Raw genomic sequence first — 14,365 nt, 5'->3', positions numbered from 1 at the left:
TATGATTTATTTAACAATTTTCTAAGCAACCAATAAAGATAGACATATTCAGCGAACGCCATATTGAAATTTTTTAGACGATTTATGAGTTTCTTGCTCTCAAATTTGTTTAAAATGCTTAACTTTTTGGTTATAAACGAAAAAAGCGAAAATTTACCATTTTTTGATCTTTATTTGTTTATAACTATGTATATCATCAAAATCGGCTGCAGGAAATATATGTTATTAATATAGATGTCCATACTACTCAAAAAATTTGGTTTCGGCCTGGAGGGGGATGTGTCACGAGAAAAATCTTATTTCTCTGGCCCATAATGGTAATAATCCTAGGTAATCTGAATTTGCTCTACCGAGAATTACTTTGACACATTCGGAATAGGAAACATACAACACAAACATTCCTACCTCACACTATTAACTGCTAAAATCAACTTAATCTTTCCTTAAAAAAGAATGTGTGTGTACTTTGTACGCATGTAAGAAGTTATACTTCTATTAAATAATTTCAAAGAAATAAATATACTTAACAGGTTATTTGTATTTTATTTAAATATTAAACTAACTCAAGAAGGCTTTTGACTCCGTTTGACATAGAGGATTGTTATTGGGACCGTGCAAGTTCGGCAAAGCGACCTCTATTTCTACGCTCTGTACTTTTATTCGCACTTTTAATTATATTGGCCAATTATATTAGTCCTGGTTGCTGGATAATTGTCAAGACCATAGTCCAAAAAAATAATAAGAAGAAAAAAATAAGATGCAGGTTATGTTTAGCAAACGTAAACAATTGTATGTAGTAAATAAAATCCGTTATTAAAATGCAGTATTGCAAGCAAAATACAATTAATTAAATTTACCTTTATATAATAATTGCATATCATATCAATATTGTGGAGCAATATATAATTTTTCTAAGTCAATGACAGAAGGTATGAAATATACGTCAATTTGACAATTTCAATTGACAATATGAATTATTTAAGATAGTTGCAATATTTCTCCGCGACTCGCGCACGGTCGTTTCTCGTTTACCTTTCCAAGTACTTGCACACCGCGAATATAAACTTCACAGAATGAAATGCTCCCTTCTCTAATATGGATTATTGACGAATTTCTTAGAAGACACAGGTGTATAGTTAAGATCAATGAAACATATTCCCATTCATTTTCAGTGCAACAAGGAGTTCCACAAGGTTCACCACTCTCCCCTCTATTGTATAATCTCTATTGCAGTGACACATGCGACAATAGACTAACCAATACTAATTTGCTACAATTTGCTGATGACACTGCAGTGATATCATATGGAAAAAATTTAATAAAGACAATGGACTTATTGCAGAGGCAGGTGGATGACACAATATCTTGGATGAATAAATGGAGATTAACAATAAATCCTTCTAAAACAAAACTAATAATATTTAACCATACAATCCAAGATCACTCTTCAACTATAAACATATCGATACATTTTTGGCAAAGTAACGTAAGTGACATTTTTGGCGAATCATCCTTTTCCATTATACAAACTTTATTATTGTTTAGAAGGTACTGCCAAAGTGTTGTAAGCCTAGATATATTATGTTTGAAGTAATTCTAGACTTACTACACTTGGGCAGTACCTTCTAAACAATAATAGCTTTAGTTTAATGGAAAAACATAAAATGTCACTTACGTTACTTTGCCAAAAATGTATCGATATGTGACAATATTATTAAACCCTCCCAAACTGTTAAGTATTTGGGAATAGAAATAGATAACAAATTGAAGTTCTAACCACCACACAGCAGTTATAAAAAGGAAAATTATAACTCGAGCAAAACACTTCAGAAGTTTAACATACAAGAATGAGGGAATTACGATTGAAACAGCAGCCAATATTTATAAAATGATTTGCAGGCCCATGCTGGAGTATGTTTCTGCAATTTTCTGTAATTCTAAAGGTCCTGATAAAAATAATATAAAAGTGGCTGAAACAACTAGCCTTTGACAAATTACTAGAATGTGTCATCCTGATAATCCACTTCATAATCCATCAAACAGAATGCTGTACGATAAAACTGGAATTGAACTTATTAATGAGAGACTCAAGAAGTTGTTTAAATATCTCTCTATTATTGACAATAACAAAAATTTGATTGAGCCCCACATTGTGAAGATACCAGAGGACAGCTCCAGTAGATGTCCAGGAAGAACTCTTTTTGAAGAAATCTGCTACACATCAAGACAATAAACAACTCTATTTAAATCATCATCTGTATTGTAACTAATTGTCAGTGATATTGTGATTACCGCCACATACAAATATTTTTTTTTGAAGTTATACTTTTTTAGGCGCGATTGAGTAAAATTTCATAATACTGTACGCATGCACACACAGACAGTATGGCGTTTAGTTGCTGAATCTTTCAAGTTATGCATAAATATATCAGTGCAAGAAAAGGTGTGAAAAGAATATATTAGTGTTTTTAGTAAATAATAGTAAATATATTTATTATAATTTTTGTGTCTTTGGATTTGTCTTCCTCAGGAGTAAGATGAGTATTATTATTATTAAAACATTTTATTGTATAGAGGAAAGGCTGCAAATATGGGCTGGTCTTGTAATATGGGCTAGGTGGGTTTCACAGCTATTCGTTGCAGATCTCTACATTTTGACTATTGCAAACGGTATTTGACGAAGTTAAACTATCACCGTAGCAATGGCGCCACTGTGGTAGATATTTCCCAGTTTATAATAATTGTTTCTCGGTTGGTGTGAGTGTCAAAACTTTTTCGGGTAAGTTGATAAATTCCAGTATTTAAAAATAAACACGAATTTTAAAAAAACATCTGTGTCACGTTGAAGCTCTATTATTAGTCTTTGATATATGCTAATGAGTTTTCTTCAAATTGTCTGCTTTTAGACATAACTTCTTTTGTTGTGCAAAGCAAGCGTGTTTACAATATGGGCTAGTGGCCCATATTTAGAACAATGTAGCAATGTAGGCAAAACGAAGTAGGAAAAGGCAAAGAAAAAAGGAAAGGAAAAGAAATAAAAAAAGGAAAACGTAAGCAGGTTACCAAAGTCACAAAGGACCAAAAAAAGAAATCGGGTTCTAGTAGTGAGGATGAGGAGGAATATGTGCCTGCAGATGATGAGAGCGATTACAATGAGTTTCCTTCTACACAGTCTCCACAAGACGCAGCTGACGTAACGTGTATGTTTTGCGAAGCACTTTTTTCAGAGGATAATCTTGGTGAAATATCGGTCAAGTGCTTCATGTATCATTTTTGGGCACATAACGAGTGCGCTGGGGCCGAAAAAGAAGAATACCTATGTGTGTGACTTTTGCAAATAGTTTTAGCCTATGAGTTATTTAATGGACTTTTTGTATTTTAGATATTAAAATATATTTGTCACACATTTACCTCACTTCACACAAATTTAAGACACATTTTTCGGGGTAGCCCATATTTAGGATCATTATTCAAACGGCGCAAAAGTACAATTTTTCATTATTTGTACATTTAAAACAGTTGTATATTTTTTAATCAATTTGGACTTTGGGCAGGTTATAAGTAACTAAATGTAGGTATTCTTACGTACCTTTGGAAATAAAATAGAATTTTTATTCTTTTTTTACAAAGAAAAACAAAATGGGTAGCCCATATTTGCATCCTTTCCTCTATTTATTATACTTTTCACCTTGTCTGTTTGTTACCGTAAATTGTCATTAGGTACGTCCGAACCAATACCGACAGAGTCTTCTTAGCCTATTTGGTATAGCATTCGGCCAGAGATCGAGAGGTCTTGAGTTCGCATCCGGAGCAATCCTATACTTTTTTTTATTTTTTTGAAAGCAGTATGCACAAAATTAGTTTGGTGTTTAAAAAAATTAAAACAAACTGTTTAAAGTATATTTATTTTAAGAAATCATATAATAGAAGTATAACTTCTTATGTGCGTACAAAGTGCACACACATTCTTTTTTTTTTAATTATTGTATTGTATTAATATTAACAAAAAACATATACTGTAGTAATGTATATTAATTGTGTAAATTGGCTGAAAGATTTCGGTCGATGGCCTTTTGGTACATTGTATCAATAAAGTATGTCTCTCTCTCTCTATTAAACTAACTTTCTTACCTACCACTTTTAAAAAATTTTTTATTAAAATGATACAAAAAAAAGAATATGAATCGTCCGGGATTTGAACCCGGGACCTCTCGATCTCCGGTCACACTTTCTACCACTGAGCTATATTCCCTTTGCTTTGACAGCGTACAAGATTTCTCATACATACTAACAAATTTAATAGACCAAGTGAAGTATACAAAAATACTTTAAATATACATACTTACTATTATTATAAAATATCTTATTCCCGGGGAAGACAAATCCAAAGACACAAAAATTATAATAAATAATACATTTACTAAAAACACTAATATATCCTTTTAATGACTTATTTGCGCTGACAGCGCTGATACATACATTTGAAAGATTAGCAACAAACTACATACTGTCTGTGTGCGCATGCGCCCGGCATTATAAAATTTCACTCTTGATCGTAAAGAAGTATAACTTCAAAAAAGAAGAATTATTAGAAATAGTGGGAGTGTCTACCAATCTTATAAAATTTTGTGGAGTTTATTTCTACAAAATTTTTTTATTTTGTACAATAAATAATTTTCTCATTTGTTATCAATACATTATAATGGTGTAAATAAATAATTGAGGCTATCAGCGTAAAAGTGGTGTAACCCATTTTAAAAATTTTACCAAAAGGCTTCTATTACATTAAAGTTAACCCTTATTTACGTATTTTAAGATGCAGAGTGTAGTGAGTAGCCAATGTTTGAGCCATTCTCCACCTGGAAGTACTTAAAGAAGGGAGAACTTTAATGTAATGAAAGCGTTTTGGTAAAATTGTTAAAATGGCTTACTCCACTTTTGCACTAAGTCTCAATTATTGATTGGCATAAGTTTTATGTTATTTTTATGTCTGTTTACTATTAATAATATTGGCTATGAGCAGGTGAGTTGGTTGTGTAGTAACTTCCCAAAAAAGAAATTACTAATGTCAGTGTCAAAGTGAATCTTGATAGAGCGAATTCAGTATATCTTGTTATCAGCCTGAAAACAAATAGGTCTCTGACTGATAATCATTTAAATAATCCTATGGTTATAATATAATAATCTACCCTACATACACCAAATAGACATATTAGACAGATTTGTATACTTGGGCTCCCTGATAAACAATAATGACAATTGCTCTGCAGGAATCAACTGTAGACTAGCAATGGCTCATCTCAACGCAGCTTAACAGCTAAATTAATTAAAATATAGAAACAGACAACAATAACAAGAAATACTATGAGAAAACTGCAAAGATCTCCTCAATAACCTGGCAAAAGACAATAAAGTGTCTTTAATATGGGTGCCAGCTCATGAAGGGTATATAGGAACGAACGAGCAGATATGTTAGCAAAACAAGGCTCAAGAGAAACTTTTGAAGGCCCAGAACATTTCTGTGGCATCACTAAAGATGCTACGAATAACAAGGTTCAGAAATGGCTGATAAAGAGCTCAAGACACTCAAGGGCAAATCCAGACTAAAAAAATAATCAAGAATATTGATAAAAACTCTCGAACAGTTTGATGAACCTCAATAAATGGTGCAGAAAGTACGAAATGGAAGGAGAGACTGCCATACACATACTATGCGATTGCAGTGTGCTAGGTGATGTAAGGCAGGACTTCGCTGGTCAAATGAGGTTTGAACCAGAAGAGATCCTAAATTTAATCCAATTATGAATAATTTTTCTACTGCATTAAAGCCATGAGTCTACTGATTTTGTTTCTATGTGTTTTAATGGCCTTTCTCTCTAATGTTGCGGTATATTTATAAACTTACTTTATAATAAAGAGGTTTTTGAGTCTCTTCCCCCAGCCCTTTTTCACCGGTACACAAAGCTCTGAAGTTTTCACAAGACTTCGGAGCCACATCCGTAAAAAGTTCGAAAACTATTCTACCGCTATTAATGCCGCCGATTGATACGTCGAAAAAACATCTAGCACGTTGAGCAGGGGTTTCTCTAGAAGGGGGCTCTTCTTCCCCCATTTTTAATCAGACTTGTTACCGTTCAAACAGGAACAAATTATATCGACCAACGCAAAGGCATCTGTTCCTGACAATATTATTAATTAGGAAATAGAAATTATTTTATAAAAAGAACAGAAATTTCTAATTAAAAGATAAATGATTATGTCAACTGTCAACGTCATACGATTAGACTCTATTTGACATTGTCAGCATTGACAATAAGTAGTAAGCCGTAAGCCCTGTACCGTACGTCTAAATCCTGACCCACTACGTTGCGCCGTGTAATTTGGGTTGCCTATATAAACTTGAATCGGCGAAATGGGCCTTCGAGTTATTTAAAAAATATTACATACAAATAGAAATTGGAATAAAATAGAAATGAGAAAATTATTAATTTATAGATATGTATTACAAAGAAAAGGTATCTAAATGGTTTTCGAGCAAGTCATGCTGTATGAAAGAATTTTATAAATAATAAAATTTTGCTATATTACCTAACCACTTTAAAAATTCATATTGTAAGGCATGAATAAATTAAATTGTAGTATGATACCTTTTTAGATGTACTTAAAAATGAAACTGAAAAGTTATTACTATAGAGATTGATATGTGGCTATGCTTGACTTAAATAAAACAACGATTAAATAATATATTTTATTATTAATTAAATTTTATTAAATTAGGGAAAGTATAGACTCAAAATTCAAAATCAATTGATGTAAAGTCACTTGAAGGTCGGTGAAAAGCTAGGGCTGACGAAATTTAATTAGTTGTTTAAACTCTAGATTTTAATTGCGAAGCGCATTCAATGAATCATATATGTGATTTGCTTATCCGCTCCGAGCTTCGCTGGTATCGCCACCTATAGTATTTTTACTACAAAAACGTTATTACGTAGGTCAAAATTTTTGACGTAAGAGAACTGTCAAAACATTAGAATGTGACTTTTCATTATTGCCGTGTTTATAATAAACACAGTATAGCAATAATGAAAAGTCACATTCTAATGTTTTGACAGTTCTCTTACGTCAAAAATTTTGACCTACGTAATAACGTTTTTGTAGTAAAAATACTATACCTACAGGATTACTAGTATAACTTTTACCGGAAATTTTCTGGAAAGAAAAAAGTGTTGCCTATACTCGGTGAGTTTCGCTGGTATGGCTGCTATCGCCATCTAACGGTTGACTAGTGTTCCTATTTCGGCCGGAATTTTAAAGAGAACAGTAGAAAAGCAAATAATAGTTGTTTCAAACTTATTATTTAATTCTTATCGTGTAATATTTACAACGTAAAGAAGTAATTGGATTGTAATCGATAATTAATAGCAGTAAGTACAGAATTTATTATTCATTATGATTATTTTTAAGATTTTGCTTATCGTTTTGACGTTTATGTTGACAACAGAAAAAATTTATTCTGCAAAAAAGTATAATAATTTAATAGCCTAATAAAATAAAAAAAAAGTCAAAATGTAAATTCGTACAGGTTAAAACAAATTTTATATCAAAGTTTAGGTGGGTACAAAAGATATTTTCAAGAAAGTATCCAAATCATACAAGGGGATCATTGTTTAAATAATTAAAAAGGGGTCATTTTTGCAAAAAAAAAACACTTTTTAAACTGCTGAGGTAATTCACTTATTAATGAAGGTCTATGGGATTTTTTTCTGCAAAGTTAAAGGGTAAATCTTTCACATAAGATTTATTGAAATAAATTTGACCCCCTATTTATTTAAATAATTGTATATAAAACTTTAAAAACAAATTTGCAAAAAAATATTTTTAACGTTTTAAATAAGCACTATAAAATTATCTTATTTTACAGTAGAAGTTGCGCTATGTTACCAGTATTAAGTAAAAAAAAATTGGTCAAAAAATATTTAATATTTTTTAAAATATTGAATTTGTTTATTAAATGTTACTAATATTTTCAATTGCAAAAATGCGGTTGTTGCCAAAGAAATATTCACCTGCTTAAGATCTCATTATTTTTATTTTTATGTATGTTTCATAGAGTTAAATATTAGCATAGAGAGAGTGTCATTCAGAGCGAAGTGACGACACCATCTTTTTTATTTGGATTAGTGCTGTTTCACTCTTACGCATAGTAAAGCTGCTACAGTTATCCTCCTCTTCCGTGCCTATATTCACACTGAATGTCATTATAGATTCTCGATACAATGTGTTAGAAGGAGATGCAGCAAACCAGTCACCTGAGATCTTGTCGTCAGGAAGCGCGGAAGGTAGGCTCCCTCTATGTTAATATATACCTCTATGGTATGTTTTCGATAAATGTATTGATAAATTCAAATTTCAATTAAACTCCCCCCTAAAATGGCATTTGAAAATTATTCAAATTTGTTTATAATTTGTTTTTTTTTAATAAGGTCGCGGGGATTAAGTATTTTGAAATGCCGTTTCGATAATTGCCTTCCTGGGAGTTTTTTACTAATTAACAAAATTTTTTTGTCGTTTTTTTCTTCTTCTTTTTTTCTTGGAGTTATATTAGTACGGGCCCTTTTAGGGTTAAATTTTATTAAGAATGTCGAATCTCTGAGTTGTAGATTCTAGACCTAAAATATTAAGATTTAACTAAAATCTCTTAAATAAAATGTGGCTACTTACTGAGTTACAGGGTGTTTTATTTAAAAATTTAAAAATTATTGTTACCAAGTACTTTAAAACTATTTGACGTATCCTTATCATACTTGGCAGAAAGTGTGGCTATTATACACCCTACTAAATTGTGATTAATAAACGTTTCTATCTAGTGCCAGAGGCGTACGACAGGGGATAGTGAATGATTGACCCTTCCCAAATTCTACGCCACTGAGTGAATTACTATTTTAGCGAAATTTTTCGATTCTCCAATACTTTGTATGTAAATCACTTTATTGGTATCGATAAAGTCATCAGTTTGAGAGATATTGGAAGTTTAAAATGAATGAATAAATAAATCAAAATAACTATGCCATTTCATTTTTAACGTCCTATATCTCGAAAACTAATGACTTAATCGTTACCAGTAAAGAGTATATTATTTACATAGAAAGTATAGGGCTTTTCATCGATTGTCATTTGTTTCGAGCTTCTGTCATGTGTCACATAATATTAATATATCTAAGCCATACGTCTTTGGTGTCTATCATTGTTATTACCAATAACGTATGACGTAGATATATTAATAATATGTGACACATGACAGAAGCTCGAAACAAATGACTGTGAATGAAAAGCCCTATTGGATAATCTAAAAATTTCGCTAAAATAGTAATTCCCTCAGTGGCGTAGAATTTGGGAAGGGTCAATAATTCACTATCCCCTATCGTACGCCTCTGGTAGTAGCTAGAAACTTTTATTTATCACAATTTAGTAGACTGTATAGTACCCACACTTTCTGCCAAGTATGATAAGGATACGTCAAATAGTTTTAAAGTAATTGGTAACAATAATTTTTAAATTTTTAAATGAAACACCCTGTAACTCAGTAAGTAGCCACATTTTATTAAAGAGATTTTAGTTAAATCTTAATATTTTTAGGTCTAAAATCTACAACTTAGAGAGTCGACATGCTTAATGAAACTTAACCCTAAAAGGGCCCGTAGTAATATAACTCCGAGAAAAAAAAAGAAGAGGAAAAAAAGACAAAAAAATTTGTTAATTGGTGAAAAATTCCCAGGAACTCGATTATCGAAACGTAATTTCAAAATATTTAATCCCCGCGACGTTATTAAAAAAACGAGTTATAAACAAATTTGAATAATTTTCAAATGCCATTTTAGGGGGAAGTTTAATTTAAATTTGAATTTATCAATACATTTATGGAAAATATACATAAAAATAAAAATAATAAGATTTAATACATGTAAATACGTCTTTGGCAACAACCGCGTTTTTGCAATTGAAAATATAGTAACATTTAATAAACAAATTCAATATCTCAAAAAATACTAAATATTTTTTGACCAATTTTTTTTTGCTTAATACTGGTAATATAGGGCAATTTAGTCTGTTTAATAAGATATTTTATAGTGCTTATTTAAAACGCTAAAAATAATATTCTGCAAATTTGTTTTTAATGTTTCATGTATAATTATTTAAATAAATAGGGGGTCAAATTTAATTTAGTAAGTCTTATATGAAAGATTTACCCTTCAACTTTGTAGAAAATAATCCTATAGATCTTCATTAGTAATTGAATGACCTCAGCAGTTAAAAAAGTATTTTTTTTGCAAAAATGACCCCTTTTTAATTATTTAAACAATGATCCCCCTGTATGATTTGGATACTTTTTTGAAAATATCTTTTGTACCCACCTAAATTTTGATATAAAATTTGTTTCAACCTGTACGAATTTACATTTTGATTTACATGTAGTGTAATTTTATTTTACTATGTAGACTATAATATAATTATTATAATATAATACTTCTTAAATATTAACTTATGAATGACAGTTAACGGCATCCTACGTTTCCTGTGATTGGTCGTTATCTTCACGCATTCAAATTTTGTTTCAGGATTGGATTGTAAAATTGAAACCGTCAAAATTTGAGAGTGTGCTAACTGATCCTTTAGCTCAAATTTTTCTACCGTTTTAAAATTAAAATTGTGTTTACTTTACTTTTTTCTAATTGCTAATTATGTATGTGTGAATGATCATATTATGTGACCGTTAAAATTATTTTTATAAAAACGCTGAAAAGACTATGTATTTAGTGTGTGTGTGTGTGTGTGTGTGTGTTCACAAAGAGGGGATGGCATTAGATAAACTTTTTGCCACAGATATTTGAAAGTTGAAGATTGAAGATGTCATATTAAATTTTTATTTTAGAATCTTTAAGAAATTGTATGATAATATCATTAATAGTTTTGGTATTGAAGCTTAGTAGATGTGAAATATTCAGCGGTAAACTTACAAACTATTTAGTGATAATAAAAATCGATATTTACTGCAGTTACATGATATTTAATATTAAAATAGTATTGGATGTGGTAGAATTTAGACTTTTTGTATATTACCAATTGAACAGTGAAGCTGTTAGATAAATTTTCCGATTCCGATCATTTCTACTGTTCACAGTTCTGTGTTTGCTTTTTGAGTAGGTATTTCATTTTCTTGACAACGAAAATGTTCGATGTGTAAAGAATTAATAAGTTCGTGGAATGCGGAAAAGTGTATATGTTACGATAAAAATAGATAATCTGGTAATTTTACGCACACAATTACCGATAAATGTATACAATTACCAGAGTCAACGGTAAATGTAGGAAATATTCTTTAAAACCCCTTTATTTACTACTTTTACCGGTAATTGTATACATTTTCCAGAGGCTCAGAAGAAATTCAAATTATAACGATCGGCACGCAAGCGAAATGTCACAATACATAATGGCACGTTTACATGTATCCAGTAACTGGCGCCAGTCTCACTGGCATGCCACTGGCAAGAAAATAGACCAACCTTCTAATCGAAACAGCGCTGGCAGACAGCGCTGGACTGGCACAAAAAAGTGTTTACATGATGCCACTACCATGCCAGCGCTGTCGTGTCGGTGCGACTGGCGCCAGTTACTGGATACCTACATATCGCTCCCTCAGTGCAAGACTGCAGTAACTCAAAATTTTATGAAAATGAAATAATCATGGAATTTGATTGTAAACATGCATATCTATCCCCTGTAAAACTTTAGTAACTTTCAAATGCTTAATGGGCTAAATATTAAAACAACAACAGTTTAACTATTTTGCGTATTTGAACATAAGTTCCGTGCAAAACTGTTGTAACTCTAATGTAACAGAGTTACAACAGTTTTGCACGGAACATTGCAACGGATTCGATAACAAGCAATAACAAGCAATGAAAAAGTAAGATATTTGTTATTTTAATATCTACGTATATCTGTGGTGTTTAATTTTAATATACAGCGCGTCTACGTAATCCATTAACGGCCGAGACAATAAACAAAGATTTTCGAGACCAACCTATTCGTCTATTCATATTTATTTTCCATAAGATGTGTGCGATGTCGTTTGACCATTTATTTGTTAGATTGGATTAAAACCACATAAATTAAGGCTAATTATTTACGACCAAAAAGTATTTTTTCTCATGAAAGGAAAAACAGTTATCTTAAAACATCAGTTATCTTGACAATACTGAGAGGTCAAAATATCTATTCTCAGAAAACTTGCCAAAAACAGCCAAAAATTCAAATGGCCAAAAAGAAAGATTTGGTATACTTATGCCATTCGAGCATGATACCAGAAGCCCACCATAGTTTTTATAAAAATATTTTGGCACAAGATGATGTACGAGAAGAGGACAACAACTACGGTAAAACCTGTCAGCAACGGCCACTAAAAATGAAAGAACTATTGGCCGATATAGAAAGGTGGCCGGTATTGCCAGTTTTTGTAGTCTAGATATACATAATTGGTTTGGGGAATTTTTAAACTGGCCGTTAGTACAGGTGGCCGATGTTGGCAGGTGGCCGGTAACACAGGTTTTACTGTAAAAGTAAATGTGTCTACACTTTTTACAATTTTCTCCGTGCAAAACTGTTGTAACTTTGAAATTCTAATACTAAATGTGTAGTGATTAACAATTTTTTCCGTGCAAAAGTGTTGTAACTTTGAAATTCCTGATTTTTTTTGCATTAATATTATTTTATTTAAATTTCTATTTTTGGTTAATGTAATATAGGCTGAAAAGCATGCAAAATCATAATCAAATGTTAATTTTTCTTATTTCTTGTCTCTTATTTCACCGATATTAGCACGAAAATAAACAAAATCGTCTTTATCTCGAAACTTACTTATTTTGACTTACTGCAGTCTTGCACTGAGAGTGCGATATATAAACTTGCCTTAACTGTAGACATCATTAAGGATCTATTTGGATCTGTGTAGAACTTGCCAGAAAAAATCTAAGAGTTCTCAAAAAAGGTTTAGAAGTGAAACCTATCCTGTCAAAAAGAAATGAATATATAGTAAAGGTCAAATAGATTTGATAAATATACAAGCCCAAGTAGATAATTAATTTAAGTTCATTTTTGTCTACCAAGATCAAAATTTCTACAATTACGGCCGTTGAAAACTAAACGTGCAGAAGAAGTTGCATTAGTTCTTCTTGACATTTTGTGCCTTTGGAGCTCCTAGTATTCTTCAAAGCGACAATGGACGGTAATTCTCCTACATAATTATAGAAGAACTGTGCTCATGTGGAAAGGTTTAAAGATAGTGCACGGTAAGCCAAGACACAGTCAGTCACAAGGATATATATTGCGAATAAATACATGGAAAATATACTAAGTTCCTAGTTGGAAAGCAAGCAAAAAGATAAGTTGTCAGAGGGTCTTCGATCTGTACAATTCGCCAAGAACCGAGCTTACCCTTATGACATCAAGTGCTGTCAGTATGAAGCTATGTTTGGGGTTCCTGCATGCCAAAATTTGTTTCAAAACTTTATCACTGCCAGAAGATCCTTTAGAAAATATTTCGATTGAAGAAGATTTGGAAATAAAAGAACAAGTAAGAAACCCATCAGTCAGGTCCTGATTCTGAAGAACGTGAAAAAGCAGAAGTGGATGAACCAATTGAGCTTCTAATAGAACAAGAACCAGAAAAACCTGAACAACCATCAGTGAATGAATCTAATAATGCGATTCTAAAAGAACTATTTTCTAATCAAATTTCAGAGAGACGAGATTCTGTTGCAATTAAACGGACAAGTGCAAAGAAAGGTTTTGAAAAGCAAGCGAAGAAAATGTTTCAAACATCAAAAACGTTTGGCTGTTTTTATGTGTGTTTAAAACGAATTATACGAATTGGGTACTAAAAAATGCGACTGCTAGAGTTGTACAGTAGAAATCAATTTACCATTTGCAAAGAATCATTCATTTCTTTAGAAGTACATAGTTCCAAAACTAAACATTTTTCAGTGCGCGAGTATGTTAGAAAAACGTCTTTGTTGGGTGAGCAAGGCTATCAGCGATGTACTTGCAAAAGTAAATGTAAAACAGATAAGTGAAAATGTAAAAATGGAAAGTTGTGTAATTCCAAAGTTCCATGAGAGTTTGCCATGCCAGAAAAAATGGTAAGTAAGTACAGTAGTAGTATTAATTCAGACAAAAGAGCTCAATTCAGGTTAAACAAAATGTTTCTTGTTTTAATTCAGTTCAATAAAAATCACACCGATTATCTACTTTAACCATATACATGATTTAGGATTTAAAACATAATATACATGATTTAAGTCGACTTTAC

The 14,365-nt window shown here is 31.5% G+C and overlaps 1 protein-coding gene across 1 annotated transcript in view; it reads right to left on the bottom strand.

The window, feature by feature from the left end:
• LOC114326901 (peptidyl-prolyl cis-trans isomerase G) overlaps positions 1–6,262 on the bottom strand; it is a 66,361-nt gene extending 60,099 nt beyond the window's left edge. Inside the window, exon 1 of the mRNA XM_050651310.1 lies at positions 5,906–6,262. Coding sequence (XP_050507267.1) covers positions 5,906–6,112 — 207 coding nt within the window. The 5' untranslated portion in view covers positions 6,113–6,262. The remainder of the gene's footprint in view (positions 1–5,905) is intronic.
• Between the last annotated feature and the right edge of the window lie 8,103 nt (positions 6,263–14,365).

This window comes from Diabrotica virgifera, chromosome 5 (genome assembly GCF_917563875.1).
Source record: "Diabrotica virgifera virgifera chromosome 5, PGI_DIABVI_V3a".
In the NCBI taxonomy this organism is placed as follows: Eukaryota; Metazoa; Arthropoda; class Insecta; order Coleoptera; family Chrysomelidae; genus Diabrotica; species Diabrotica virgifera.
Note: the sequence above shows the minus strand (reverse complement) of the source record. Positions and strands in the feature narration are given on the sequence as shown.